At 61.0% G+C, this 15,029-nt stretch overlaps 1 protein-coding gene across 1 annotated transcript; it reads right to left on the bottom strand.

Annotated features, from left to right (window-relative positions):
* Nucleotides 1–6,508: 6,508 nt before the first annotated feature.
* On the bottom strand, nt 6,509–12,068 carry OPTC (opticin). The gene is made up of 6 exons (XM_068995862.1): nt 11,847–12,068; nt 11,350–11,488; nt 9,921–10,079; nt 9,212–9,414; nt 8,061–8,156; nt 6,509–6,757 (listed from the first exon to the last, which is right to left on the bottom strand). The coding sequence occupies exons 1-6, from the start codon at nt 12,066–12,068 to the stop codon at nt 6,587–6,589; spliced, it is 990 nt and encodes a 329-aa protein (XP_068851963.1). The 3' UTR covers nt 6,509–6,586.
* Between the last annotated feature and the right edge of the window lie 2,961 nt (nt 12,069–15,029).

Below are 15,029 nucleotides of genomic sequence, written 5' to 3'. Positions count from 1 at the left end.
TGGATCCAGGCAGGGAAATGGGATAATTCAGATTTAAGGAGAAAAAAGAGGATTTAAGGTGCGGAGTGGGACCTTGAGCCGAATCATCCCCTCCCATGGAGAGCTCTGGCAGCCCAAAGCCTCTCCATCCCTGTGGGGTCACCTGGGTGAAGCTGTGGGGAAACTGAGGCACGGTGGGGTGTGAGGGATTGATCTCCTCTTCCACGGTTTGCTGAGTCCTTGGGGAAGAGCCCTTTTGGCTCCGTGCCTCAGTTTCCCTCCCCTGCAGGGATCTTACCCCGTCTGTGCCATGAGGGCTCCGAGCTGGGCTGAGCCGGCAGCTCTGGGGGTGTGACCAGAGCCTTCTTAGAGCTGATTGTCCTTTCATTAATTAATAATCAGAATAATCGGAATAATCGGAATAATCGGAATAATCGGAATAATCGGAATAATCTGTTCATGGAGCTGCGGGAAACTCCCGGGAGGGAAAAGCCCCAAATCCACTCCGCCACCTCTTCTCCAAACACCTCCTGCTGCTGTCACCTCCCCTCCGCTGCCACCTCTTGGGGGGGTGACGGGTCCCTGATCCTCACGGCGGGGACCGTGTGGCATTTCCCGGGCAGCCGCTTGGGATGCGGAGCCCGTCCCCGCTCCCGCCGGGCTCGTTTTTCCTCCGCGCTCGGCTGGCCCTTGTCACCCGCTTGTCACCCGCGGGGAGGGGACAGAGCCCGCTGTGCCCGCCCGGCTCCTCGGAGCCGCTTAGCGAAGCTGTCCACGGCCCGCTGCGGCAAAAAACCCCATTCCCTCATGGCCACCACCCCGAGCCCGCGGGGACGGCCACAGCGGCGGCCACCGCGATGTCCCCAACCCGCGGGTCACTCATCCCAGGGGGAAAATGAATGTCCAGGGGGTCTCCGCTGCCCTCTGAGCGAGGGACACTCTCTGGGATGTGGGAATCCAATCCCCCCCACCCCACTCTGGGTGCAGAGAGGAACCAGCAAGAAAGGAGCCCGAAAAACAACCCGCAAAAGGGGAACTCCTGGGGCCGGCAGCGACCCCGAATCCTCGCGGGAATCGCATCCCCGCGGGCAGGGCCGGCTCTCCAGCTCGGGCTGGAAAAGCCAAACCACCCCATCCAGCTGGAAGCACCAGGGGAGGGAGAGGCAGGCGGGAATAATTCCTCGAGCGGCGATTTGGGCTAAGTGTGCTCTGCGTTCCCACAATGTTCCCCGCTGGGGAAGCCTTTTCCCGAGCCCTGGAGAAAACAGATTTCTCCTCAGCCGAATTCCAGGTCCTTCCCCTGTAATCTTCCAACTCCAGCGTTTCTCTGATCATAAATTAGCGATCCTTGCACTCGGCTCGCTCGGAGCTGTTTCGCTCTTCCCCCTCTCCAGGTTTTCCACATCCTACAGAAAGGGAAGATCCAGGCTCCGCGTGGTTATTTTAAAAGACGCCGATCAATCAGAGCTCCCCTCCTCCCGTTGGGATCCTCGGCTCCCCGACACGGCGGCTGCTGCCACCCCAAACCCCTCCCGACCGGAGCATCCCCCCCAAAACCAACCCTAATCCCGCTTGGAAGAGCTCGGATTTAGGTTAATTTTTAAAAAAATCTGAAAACAAAAATGGGGGAACGCTGAATTCCCAGTGAGGGGGAGCCTCGTGCCCATCGGGAGGCTGGATCTGCTCCCTGGAAAAGCCGGGATTGTGGCATGGAAGAGCCATTCCCGTTGGCTTTTTCCTCATTTTCATCATTTCTCCATGATCAGATGGGAGACGATCCCCTTGGGAACGGTGCTGGAGAGAATTTTCCCTGTTCCAGGACGCCCCAGGGCACGATCCAGGAGCCCCTTGGCAGCAGCAGGGTGGGAAAACATTCCCTATTTTTGGGAGCCACGCCGCTGTCACCCCCCCGGGGAGGTGACAATGCCACTCCTGGCTGCCACAGGGCCACCACCTCCTGCTCCACGGGAATCCTGCATCCCATCCCAGCATCCCTGAACCCCTTCCCCAACCCCAGCCCCCTTGGAGCTGTTCCCTGAGCAGGAATCGGGTTCATCCAGGGCCCCCCTTTCCCAGGAAAACACGCTTCCCATCCCGGAGCCTTTCCCAGGCGTCAGGGCTCCTGTTGACAAGCGACCTAACACGTCGCTGCTAAAAATAGCGGCGTCTCAGTCACATCTCCCACCCCGGAGCCGCTCAGGGCACGGGATCCCACTCTGGGAAAAAGCCAGGAAAACCCCGGGATGCTGCAGGAACCCCCAATCCCTTGGGAACGCTGCGGGGAAGGGGCTGAGCAGGAGAAGTCTGAATTTCTGCGGATTATTTTTACCCAATTCGAGGGGGAGGGGGATGTGAAAAAAAACCAAGGAATGTGTTTGCTGTGTTTTGCTGCGTTTTTCCCTCCTCCTTTTATTTTTTTTTTTCCAGTGGTGAAGGGGAAAACGGGGAGAAGAAAAGCTCAGGCTGTTCCCTGCTCCCGTTCCCATTGTTGAGTTTCCCTGGAGGGACCCCAGAGCTGTCTGCACCCCGGGGATAATTCATGGGAGGCCCCTTTCATCCCCAGCTCCCACCTAATCAGTCCCAGCGCTGGGATCCTCTGGGGAAAAAGAGGGAAAAGGTCTGGGATTGGAGCAGGAGGAGGGCTGCTGTTGATGACTCCTGCAGCGACCCCAAAGGAGAACACTGGGATTGAGGCAGGAAAAGGAGGTTTTGGTCATTCCGGGGGAGCCTGATCCCAGTCCTGCTGTCGGGAATGGGGACAGGGAGTGGGACACATGGAATTGTCCCCCGGTGGCAGCAGTGGGAGCTGGCCAAGGGCACAAACAGCCGGTGGCACCCAGCGGGGCCCGGAGTGGGGTCAGGGCCATAAATAACCCCGTTATCTGCCCCGGAGAGCCGGGCCACAGCATTCCCTCCCCAGCAGCAGTGAATTCCAGCCGGGAGCAGGTCGGGAGCTGTCAGCATCCCCATTCCGGCCTTTTTCCATCCTGCTGTGGAGCCAGGAGAGAGACAAAGCCACTGCTGCCTGCCCGAGGCCAACGCTGTCCCCAGACTGAGACCTGTGGGATCCCTGTGGGATCTTCCCAGCTTTTCCAGGGCCCAGGGAGGCTGAAAACCTCCATCCCCCTCCCCTGATTCCCGTTTCACATCCCTGACCCAGCCCTGGCTGAGGAGCTGCAAAGGGACACCAGGGGACGGCTCTGTCCCCACGCGGCGGTCGAGGGCTGCACGGCTGCTCCTGGTGAGGGGAAAGGGAGAAGAAATTGGGGTGAGGAGCGGGGGAGGAGCTCATTTCCCACTGGGAATGTGGAGTTGGAGTGGGAACTCCTGGGCAGACACAGAGATCCCTGGTGGGATGTCACACCGAGACCCCCAGGGGTGTCACACCGAGACCCCCAGGGATGTCACACTGAGTACTCCAGGGATGTCACACCGAGTCCCTTGGGAATGTCACACTGAGACCCCCAGAGATGTCACACTGAGTACTCCAGGGATGTCACACCAAGACCCCCAGGGATGTCACACTGAGTACTCCAGGGATGTCACACCGAGACCCCCAGGGATGTCACACCAAGACCCCCAGGGATGTCACACTGAGTACTCCAGGGATGTCACACCGAGACCCCCAGGGGTGTCACACCGAGACCCCCAGAGATGTCACACAGATTCCCCCGGGGATGTCACACCAAGACCCCCAGGGATGTCACACAGTTTCCCCCGGGGATGTCCCACCGAGTCCCTCGGGAATGTCACACCGAGACCCCCAGGGGTGTCACACGCTGTCCCCCAGAGATGTCACACCGAGACCCCCAGGGGTGTCACACCGAGACCCCCAGAGATGTCACACTGAGTACTCCAGGGATGTCACACCGAGACCCCCAGGGATGTCACACCAAGACCCCCAGGGATGTCACACTGAGTACTCCAGGGATGTCACACAGATTCCCCCGGGGATGTCACACGCAGTCCCAGCCCCTCCTAACCCCCCCAAGGGACGGGCCGTGCTGGTGCCACCTCCCCCAGGAGCCAGAGAGGGAGCGGGTCCCGCTCGCCAGGGCTGGGGAAATGCGGAGAATTCCCCGCCTGTGTTTTGGTGGCGCTTCCCGAGGCACGGCCGGGGCTGGGAGCGGAGGGGGGAGGGCGGGATGGAGGAGGAGGAGGAGGGAGAGGAGGAGGAGGAGGAGGAGGGGGGGCCCATATGGAGCAGCTCCTCGCCGAGAGCTCAAGCTGCTGAGCTGGCGGGGGCTCGGGAGCGCTGCGAGCCGGCGCTGCCAGAGCCGAGCGATCAATACGTGCCAATCCAGCCCCGCCGGGGGAAGGTGACCTTGAGCGGCGCAGCGAGGAGGGACAGAGGGAGGGAACGCCAGGAATGACACACGGAGATGCTCCCCGGGCGAGGGAGGAGGGATGGAGGGGAGGACAGGGATGCAGAGCCCCGATGCCAGCCCCGATGCCAGCCCCGCGGAGGGCTCTGTGCCCTCCTGGCTGCTCCAGGACAGGATCCCGGTGCTCGAGGAGCGCCTGGGGACGGTCCCTGCCCACGGAGGGAGCAGTGGCAGGAGGGGGTGGCCGTTCCCAGCGAGGACACGAGGGTGCGATCGATAAATGCCCCAATAATCAATAACCGAGCCCCCAAATCAGCGCCAGCTCGGCCTCTCCAAGGGTGTCCCCAGGGTCCCTCCTGCGCCATCCTGGTCCCTCCTCTCTGCGGGTGACAGGGACACAAAAGCCACCCAAGGCAAGACACCCGCCCTCAATCTCAACTCTCGCCCGGCAAAGCTCCCCCGGAGCCCCGCCTTGCTCTTGGAAAAATTGGGATTTTTGTAAATCCGGGAGCCCCCGGAGCCATCCCTGCCCTGCCCTCGCCCTCCTGCTGCAGCCCAGCCTCCTGCAGCTCCTCTGAACCCTTCCCCTGATAATTCCTGGGCTGTTCCCAATCCCGGCGGGCATTCCCGGGTCACCCAAAGCCGGCCCAGGAGGGAGGGAAGCGGGAGAGCGAGGGCCGGAGGGAAGGTCCGGCTTTCCCAGCACTCTGCCTTTGCCCTCTAGCGGGACGAACGCGAAGGACCTGGCTGGGAAAAGTTGGCCAATTCCGTCCTGCTGGAGCCTGATTTGCAGAAATCCCAACTTTTCCAAGAGCAGCGAGGGGCTCTGAGGGGGGATTTGCTGGAGGAGAGTTGAGATTTAGGGGCGCTGCTCGCCTTGGGGTCCCCTCACCCCCGGGGAGGAGGGAACAGGATGGGACAGGGGGATCCCACCTTTTCCAGAGCTCTGGAGGGGCTGAGGTAGAGCTGGATTTGGGGAGGAGGGTGCTGGGGGCTTCATCCCGTGGGATCAGCAGGATAAAAGCTGGTGGGAAAGTGTTGGAAGGGTGGGTGGGGATGGAGGAGGAGGATGTGGGGACAGCGGATCCACAGGCAGAGCTGGCTCAAGGGTGATGCAACAACAGCGGCGAGAAATCCTGGCATTTTGGATAAAACAGCTCCAAATTTGCATTTCCCAAAGATTTTGGGTCAACAATCCACGCCTGAGCTGGGTTTTGCATGGAAAAGGGCGAGAGGAGGTGCCCACGCTCTTCTCCGCGCTGTGCCAGCGCCGCGGGCTCTGGGTCCCCACGGATGAGGAGCCGGTTCCTCTTCCCAGGTTTTCTCCAGCCGCCTTCGGATGCCTCCCCGGGCTCCGAGGATGTGGGCTGAGCTCCGTGGTTTCAGTTCAGGGGTTTGGATTCTCCGGGGATGTGTCATCCCCCTCACGGTGTTCGTTACATGTGGATAAAAATATAAGGGATGAATACATCGCATCGAAAATATCCCACACCACTGGGCAGCTCTGCTTGGGTGTTGAAAGCTGGGATGATCCCGCAGATTTTAACTCCATCCGAGTGGTTTTCCTGCTGCTCCTGGTGGGGCTGTTGGACTCGAGGATCTCCAGGTTTCTCTGCAGTTCCAAACCCAGGGATGCCCTCCCAAATCCAGGGATGCTGGAGATCCCAACTTATGCCAGGACAGCTCCCAGTCCCACTTCCTGGGACTGCAGAGCACCTGGGATGAGGGGATGGAAGATTCCAGTTGCCCTGTGCTGGGATTTCCCGTTTTCTCCTCTTTGGGAGCACACAGGGACAGTCCAGATGTGCCCAGATGTCACACCTGGATGTGCCACACGGACCCACCTGAGGGACCTGGGGACAGCCCAGGGGACAGATGACACCCGAAGTGGCCAAAGCAGCACCTCCCTGGAGCAATGCAGCTCCTGATCCGTGTCCGGGACACCCTGAACAGGAACTCAGGAACTTCCCGAGGCTCTGGGAAGGAACGAAGGAAGAAACGGGACAGTGGGAAATCCCATCTTTGCGAATTCCCAAAGGAGCAGCCGGGCTGGGGCTGGGGCTCCCCGCTGCTCTCGCTGTTGAGAACGAGGCTTCGAATGCATTTAAAAATCTTCATTTTATTATTATTTTATCATTATTTTATCACTCCCCGCTGTGTTTGCCCCAGCACCGAGCTCACACTGGGGTGAAACACCTCCACCTTAACCACGTTTTCCATGGATCAGCAGGGGATAGGACGGGATCTGGAAATGTTGTCCCTCTTTTCCCAGCTCCAAGGGCTCAGGAGAAGCGGCCCGTGGGCAGGCGGGGCAGGCAGAAGAAGGCGTTGGGGAAGAGGCTGAGGTTGATGGGGTTCCCGTCCAGGCGGATGTCCTCGAGCGCCCGGCGGATCTGCCCGTGGTCCTGGCTGTCACAGAACGTGTCCTCGTGCATTGTCTGGATGTTGTTGTTCTGGAAGGGGCGGGAGAGGGGCGAGTCCGAGTCAGAGGGAGGAGGAGGAGGAGGAGGAGGAGGAGGAGGAGGAGGAGGAGGAGGAGGAGGAGGAGGAGGAGGAGGAGGAGGAGGAGGAGGAGGAGGAGGAGGAGGAGGAGGAGGAGGAGGAGGAGGAGGAGGAGGAGGAGGAGGAGGAGGAGGAGGAGGAGGAGGAGGAGGAGGAGGAGGAGGAGGAGGAGGAGGAGGAGGAGGAGGAGGAGGAGGAGGAGGAGGAGGAGGAGGAGGAGGAGGAGGAGGAGGGGGAGGAGGAGGGGGAGGAGGAGGAGGAGGAGGAGGAGGAGGAGGAGGAGGAGGAGGAGGAGGAGGAGGAGGAGGAGGAGGAGGAGGAGGAGGAGGAGGAGGAGGAGGAGGAGGAGGAGGAGGAGGAGGAGGAGGAGGAGGAGGAGGAGGAGGAGGAGGAGGAGGAGGAGGAGGAGGAGGAGGAGGAGGAGGAGGAGGAGGAGGAGGAGGAGGAGGAGGAGGAGGAGGAGGAGGAGGAGGAGGAGGAGGAGGAGGAGGAGGAGGAGGAGGAGGAGGAGGAGGAGGAGGAGGAGAGGAGGAGGAGGAGGAAGAGGAAGAGGAAGAGGAAGAGGAAGAGGAAGAGGAAGAGGAAGAGATGGGATGTGCTAAGCTCAGCTAAACCTCATCCCACCTGGAGGGGCAGGGAAAGGCACACATCTGAGTGAGGGGGATGAGGAGGAGGACAAGGAGGACCAGGATAAGGATAAGGATAAGGATAAGGATAAGGATAAGGATAAGGATAAGGATAAGGATAAGGATAAGGATAAGGATAAGGATAAGAACCAGGACCAGGACCAGGACCAGGACCAGGACCAGGATAAGGAGGACCAGGACCAGGACCAGGACCAGGAGGATGAGGAGGAGGAGGAGGGCTCTGCTAGATGCAGGTACAGGTGAGCCCCATCCCACCTGGAGGTGCAGGGAAAGGGACAAATCTGAGTGAGAGGGATGAGGACGAGGACAAGGAGGACCAGGATAAGGATAAAGATAAGGACCAGGATAAGGATAAAGATAAGGACCAGGACCAGGACCAGGACCAGGAGGAGGAGGGCTCTGCTAGATGCAGGTACAGGTAAACCCCATCGCACCTGGAGGTGCAGGGAAAGGGACAAATCTGAGTGAGAGGGATGAGGAGGAGGACAAGGAGGACCAGAATAAGAATAAAGATAAGGACCAGGACCAGGACCAGGATAAGGAGGACCAGGACCAGGAGGAGGAGGAGGGCTCTGCTAGACGCAGGTACAGGTGAACCCCATCCCACCTGGAGGTGCAGCGAGCGCAGGCTCTCGGGAAGGGGCACCGGGATGAAATCCAGCTCATTATCGGAGAGATGGAGGAACTGCAGCTGCTTCAGGTCCTGAGGGGAGGAAGGGAGAGATGAAGCCCAATAGAGATGAACCTCCTCGAGATGAATCCTAGAGATGAAACCCCCTAGAAATGAACCCCCTGGAGATGATGCCCCTGGAAATTAAACCCCATAAAGATGAACCATCCTAGAGAATAAACCCCAAGAGATGAACCCCATAAAGATGAACCCCAACAGAGATGTCCCCCCTAGAAATGAACCCAAATAGAGCTGAATCCTAGAGATTAACCCGCTCAAGATGAACCTTCCTAGACGTGAACACCCCTAGAGATGAACCCCCTAGAGATGAACCCCCTAGAGATGAACCCCCTAGAGATGAATCCCCTCTAGAGATGACCCCCCAAAGATGACACCCCTAGAGATGACCCCCCCAGAGATGACCTCCCTTAGAGATGAACCCCCTAGAGATGAACCCCCTAGAGATGACCCCCCCAGAGATGACCCCCGTAAGATGAATCCCCCTAGAGATGAATCCCCTAGAGATGAGGCCCCCAGAGATGACCCTCCTAGAGATGAACCCCCTAAAGATGAATCCCCTAGAGGTGACCCCCTCTAGAGATGAACCCCCCTAGAGATGAATCCCCTAAAGATGAATCCCCTAGAGATGACCTCCCTTAAAGATGACCCCCCTAGAGATGACCCCCTCTAGAGACGACCCCTCTAGAGATGAACCCCCCTAAAGATGAATCCCCTAGAGGTGACCCCCTCTAGAGATGAACCCCCCTAGAGGTGACACCCCTAGAGATGAACCCCGTAAGATGAATCCCCCTAGAGATGACCTCCCCTAGAGATGAACCCCCTAAAGATGAATCCCCTAAAGATGAATCCCCTAGAGATGACCCCTCTAGAGATGACCCCTCTAAAGATGACCTCCCCTAGAGATGACCCTTCTAGAGATGAATCCCCTAAAGATGAATCCCCTAGAGATGACCCCTCTAAAGATGACCCCTCTAGAGATGACCTCCCCTACAGATGACCCCCTGCTCCCACCCCTCTGCACCGCCCCTGTCACCCCTCACCGCAGCCCGGCTCCCCCCGGGACACACCCGGAAAGCCTCGGGGCGCAGCCCGGCGCTGGGGATGCGGTTGAGGCGGGCGTCCAGGCGGACGATGCTGCGGGGCAGCTCGGGCAGCGCCGTCAGGCGGTTCTCGGGCAGCAGCAGCTCCTGCAGGCTGGGCAGCAGCCGGAACGCGTCCGCGTCCGCCCACGAGATGGAATTGCTGCTCAGGTCGATGCGCCTCAGCTTCTCTGAGGGGAGGAGGTGACGAGGGACAAAGCCAGGGCGGTTCATTCCCCTCGTTCCCCGCTCCAAATCCTGGTTTTTTTCCTTTGCCCCGATGATGATTTTTGCTTTTCGTGCATTTTTCATATACTCGTAGCTCTGTAGACTGCTATTATTTAGCTCCTTAACTAAATCTCGGGCTTTTCCCGCCCTTTCTCTCAGATTTTAGGACAACGAGCTGACCTTCTAAACACATTCCTAAATATTGCTCAGTCTTATTCCAAGCACGGGACCCACAGTAAGGGATCACAAGAAGTGGGGCTGACCCAAGGGTGAGACAACTGAATCCCCTATCAGATGTACCCATTAAAAATCCTAATTAATTAACAAATCACAAAACTGTAGAAATTCCCTTCCGGCTGTGCCCATCGCCAGTGGGAATCTTCCAATAAAACTCTGATTTTCAACTCCCTTTTTCTAACACTGCTGCGAGGGGGTTTTTCTCTCTGGGTTACGGGTGACCCCGACCTACCGAGCCCTCTGAAGTCGCTGGCACGGATGGCACCGATGCGGTTGAAGCGGGCGTACAGGTACGTGGTGTCCGGGGGCAGCGCCGGGATGTGCTCCAGGTCGGCGTCGTCGCAGTACACGGAGGTGCCGAGGCACAGGCAGAGCAGGCAGCTGGGCAGCCCTGGGGGTGCAGAGTCAGCCCTGGGCATGGAAAGCATCCCCGACCCCACAAAGTACCCCCAGAAGAGCGGGAGGTGCCATGAGGATATGGAACTGGGACACCCAGAGTTGTCACAGCCCTCAGACCCCACAAAATACCCCCAGAACAGCAGGAGGTGACCACCCTGCCATGAGGACATGGAACTGGGACACCCAGAGCTGTCACAGCCCCCTGACCCCACAAAATACCCCCAGAACAGGGGGAGGAGGTGCCCACCCTGCCATGAGGACGTGAATCTGTGACACCCAGAGTTGTCACAGCCCTCAGACCCCACAAAATATCCCCAGAACAGCGGGAGGTGCCCACCCTGCCATGGGGATGTGGATCTGTGACACCCAGAGCTGTCACAGCCCCCCGACCCCACAAAATACCCCCAGAACAGCAGGAGGTGCCCACCCTGCCATGAGGACATGGATCTGGGACACCCAGAGCTGTCACAGCCCCCTGACCCCACAAAATACCCCCAGAACAGGGGGAGGAGGTGCCCACCCCACCCACACTCTGGGGACACGGAGTTTGTGACACCCAGAGCTGTCACAGCCCCGTCATCATCCAGGGGAGGGCCAGAAACTCCCAGCCGAAGGATCTGTTAATAAACGAGCTGCTCGGGATCAAATCCCTCCTGCAGGAGAAGGGGAGATTAAAGCTCCCAAATTCGGCTTTTTACACCCAGGGCTCTCCTGGCCCCCTTAATTTTCCCACCGGAGGAAACAGAACTCAAGGAAAGGGGTTTGGGTCAAGAAAAATCTGTCCCAGCTGCCCCCAAAAACTCCAGCACGGGGTGGCAGGAGGGGTAAAACCGAGCCCACCGCCCCGCCCTGATCCACCCTCCTCTCCCCCAGCTCCACCCCACTCTCCCCAGAGGCTCCCCATCCCTTGGAGGGGGACTTCAAAGCAGCTCAGCACCAATTTCCCTTCACCTCCCACTTAATTTGTCCTGGTCTGGAGCGACAGGAAAGGAATAAAGATATTTATGCCTCGCTCCAGGATTTTAATTGTCACTAATCTAATTGCTACTCTTGTCCCTGTGCTCATTGAAGCGTCACTGCTTTGCTGGAGTTCATTTTTTTCGCAGAAATTGCTCTCTCTGCAGCCCTCCTCCCTCGCCGTGTGAGCAGACTCAGCCCCAAAACCCTGCAAAGAGCTGCTGGCAGCACAAGAATTCCCTCTTTTTCCCCCCAAAACTCCACCCCTGTGATGTGGGGATGCATCCCAAGAGAACTCAACTCACCCTGCCTGGGGATGGGTTCTGGGGGAACGGGACCAGCACCGCTCGGGGGCTGCAGTTTTGGGGTTCCAGCCGTGGTTTCACCCCGGTCTGGGAGGCTTTTGGGGTCCTTGGGGCGAGGAGCCAAGGTGCCAACCTCGATCTGCAAACAGAGCCGGGGTGTGAGGGTGGGCAGCTTGTCCCCCTCCGGGGTGGGTGGCACCGGTCCGGGGCCACAGGCGCTGGGTTTGGGTTATTAATTCCTTCTTGGAAAGCTCTCCAAGCTCTCCAGGAAACTCCCCCGTCCTCTTTGCCCAGAGGGATGAAGGAATCCTCTCGTCCAGCGCTGGCAGGGGACAAAGAGCTGGCAGAGGTTTGGCTCGGGCAAAACCTTTCCCAGCACTGGGAGAGCTGCCAGGGCTGCTGGTGCCAAGGCTGCTCCTCCTGCGGTGCCGCATCCGTCCCTGGCACCAAATCCCTGTCCCGGGATGCACCCAGGGGCTCTCCTGCATCCCCCTCACCTTCGGGGCAAGGTCCCCGTAGTCGTAGAGCTCCTCGTAGTTGCTCAGGTCCAGGATCTCGCCGTAGTTATCCAAGGTCAGGTCGTAGTTGTCCAAATCCAGGTTTTCATAGAGGGTCAGGTCAGCTTTGGGCTTCTCCGCCTTCCTCCTCTCCTGGGCTGGGACAGCCCAAAGTGTCCCCAGGCACATGCTGGCCACGCCCAGCCAGCCCAGGGGACACATCCTGCGCCTGGCCAGGGTCACGGAGCCGAGGGATGGGGCCTGGAATGGTCACCAAGCGCTGGAAGCAGCGAGGGAAGGGATGCGGGGCCGGGATGTGGCGGAGCCAGCCCCGGTGGGGGGGACAGGGAGCCGCCGGCCCCGGGGACGCTTGGTGGCCCTTTTCTTTCAGCCCATTTCACGCTCGGCTGTGCAGGAGAGGCCTCGCCGGTGTGGCGAGGGGGTCGGGAAGTGGAGAGGGGTCGGGAGGTGATGAGGGGGTCAGGAAGTGGGGAGGGGGTCAGGATCCCGCTTGTGGCGATCGGTGGAACTGGTCAGTAGCCCAACAACCCCAGCAGCCGAGGAGAACCAGCCCCAGGAGCCCCGGAACTGCTGCTCCCCGCCTCTGCTCCCACATCCAGGTCTAAATCCCGGGATCCTGCTTTTCCAACATCCTTGGGGGGATCAGCGGCCGCAGGATCCGTGTGGCTGCACGGGGACACCCCCAGTCCTGGCAGCGCCACATCCAAACCCTCCAGGGCCCATTCCCGCAGGACAATTCCCTCCCTCCGGGCTGCACCCCCATGGGACACCCAGGGCAGAGCAAGGGGAGGGTCCCGGCCCCCTCCAGCCTCTCCCAACCCAAATCCCAAATCCACCACCCAGCCCAGAGTTTTTTCACCCCGTCCTGAGGATACTGTTCCCGAATTCCTCCTGGTTTCCCCCGGATCAGCCCTTTCCCAGTACTCTGAGCCCCCCCCAGACCCTCCCATCCCCCAGCTCCGGGGGGCTCTGGAGGAGCCAAAGGAAGCCGGCACAGACGTACCCCCTGTCCCTCCTCCTCCTCCTCCTCGGCGTGCAGAGCCCCGCTCGGCTCCGGGGGCTGGGGAAGCGGTGGGGAAGCGCTGGAGGGCTTTTAATGCACGGAGAGGAGGAGGAGGGGGCTGCTCTCGGGGGTCTGGCGGGGACAGGCGGGATGCGGCCAATCAAACCCGCGGTGCCCCGCTGGGACTTTATATTGTCCCCACGGCGAGCCGGCCCCGGTGGTGGCTCTGCTCCAACAGGCCGAGCTGGGGCTGAGAGGGGCGGGATGGGGCGGGATCGGACGGGGAGTGAGCGGTGCCCCCTGCCCTGGTGTCCCCACGGGCGGTGGGACAGAGCCAGCGCCATCCCTGCCCCAGGTGGTGCCACCAGAGAGGGATTCCCGCCTGTGTCCAGCCCCAGGGGTGCCCCAAAGCACCAGGGGTGGTCACCTCAGTGACCAGCCCAGCCCAGGGTTTGGGGGGGCTGCGCCGACCCCCCCCCCCCCCAGCCGATGGATGGGGACATTCAGCTCACACACCCCAATTCCCCTCCCGGAGGGGCTCAGCACCCCAAACCTTCACACTCTGGGGTGGTTTGGGGTTTTTTGGGGGAGGGGGCGGCAGTGTGGGTGCAGCGGGGGGTCAGCACTGCTCCCCTCATTGGGCACACCCCGGGGGGGGGGGGTGGGGGGCAGGAGCGACCCCTTGATGCCCCCACACAGGGCTCATCTCGGGGGGTCACGACCCTCCTGGGGGGTGTCACCGCCAGGGCTGGGACACTCCGGGACGGGCAGGGTGGGCACGGCAGCCCCTCCTGGGCAGCCTCGTGCCCACCCACGGCCGCGAAAACGTTCCCGTCGCCACCGGCGCATCGCCCCCCACGCACCCACCCTGCCGGAGCACCCATCTGCTCGCGGGGCGGCCGGGGACACCCCCGCAGCCCCCCCAGCCCCCCGTGGGCATCCACAGCCCCCAGCCCACGGCGAGTCCCCCCTCCCCACCCGCGGCCCCGCTCAGCACGGAGCTGCCGCTAAGCTTCGTTAAGCCCCTCATTAGGCGGCTCGGTGGCCACCGTGACGGAGGCGATGTGGCAGCTGGGGGGGCGTCAGCGCTGCCGGGGGGCGGCTGCTGAGATGGCAAAGGCTGGGCTGGCCCAGGGTCCCCAGGGCAGTGGGGTCCCCGAGGGTGAAGGGTCCCCTGAGGATGAAGGGGTCCCCAGGGCAGTGGGGGGGTGAGGGGTCCCCAGGCCGAAGGGGTCCCCGAGGTGAGGGGACCCCGAGGCTGAAGGGGTCCCCCAGGACAGTGGGGTCCCCAAGGGTGAAAGGTCCCTAAGGGTGAAGGGTCCCCAAGGGCAGTGGGGGGCTGAGGGGTCCCCGAGGGTGAAGGGATCCCCCAGGACAGTGGGGTCCCTGAGGGTGAAGGGATCCCCAGGACAGTGGGGTCCCCGAGGGTGAAGGGGTCCCCAGGACAGTGGGGTCCCCCAAGAGTGAAGGGTCCCCCGAGGGTGAAGGGTCCCCAGGACAGTGGGGTCTTCGGGGTCTTTGCTTTGCTGTCCCGGCCCAGTCAATGATGTCCTGTCCTTGTCCCCCCAGGCAGCAGCCCCCCCTTGTCGCCCCTCAGCATTGCCTGCACTGACAGTGTCACCTGAAGGGTCCCTGCGCCCCCAGGACCATCCCAAAGCTCTCTGAGTGCCCAGCAAACCCCAAAGGGTCGGTGCCAACCCTCTCAGTGCAGGAGGGCCCTGCTCAGCACCCACAAATGGGGCTGGGGGACCATCAGCTGCAAGGGGGATTGATGGGAGCCAGAATTCCCCCTATTCCCAATCCCTGGGGGATCCAGCCCCTTCCCAGCACTGGGAACAGCAGCTGAGGAGCCCCCACCCCTCTTGGCCCCACTAACGAGGGGGTCTCAGCCTTCCCTGTGACCCCACAGGAGCAGCATCCCACTCTCAGAGCCCCACTCCCGCTCCCATGGGGACACCGAAGCTTTGCAGGGAGCAAGAACCGGTTTGGGGTTCTCATCTCCCTGTGGGAGACAGATCTGACTTCCCCAGGGAGGGAAAACACCCCTGGGAGCGGGGGATTCACGCGCTGGTTACGAAACAGCGGGATTTTGGGGGGCGGGTGGGTGCCTGCGCCTGCTCTGCGCACCATGAACGCACACAAACCCTGCCGGGAGCGGC

The sequence above is a fragment of the Aphelocoma coerulescens genome, chromosome 26 (assembly GCF_041296385.1).
Source record: "Aphelocoma coerulescens isolate FSJ_1873_10779 chromosome 26, UR_Acoe_1.0, whole genome shotgun sequence".
Taxonomy (NCBI): Eukaryota; Metazoa; Chordata; class Aves; order Passeriformes; family Corvidae; genus Aphelocoma; species Aphelocoma coerulescens.
The sequence above is the reverse complement of the archived record's forward strand: the minus strand, read 5'-3'. Positions and strand labels throughout refer to the sequence as shown.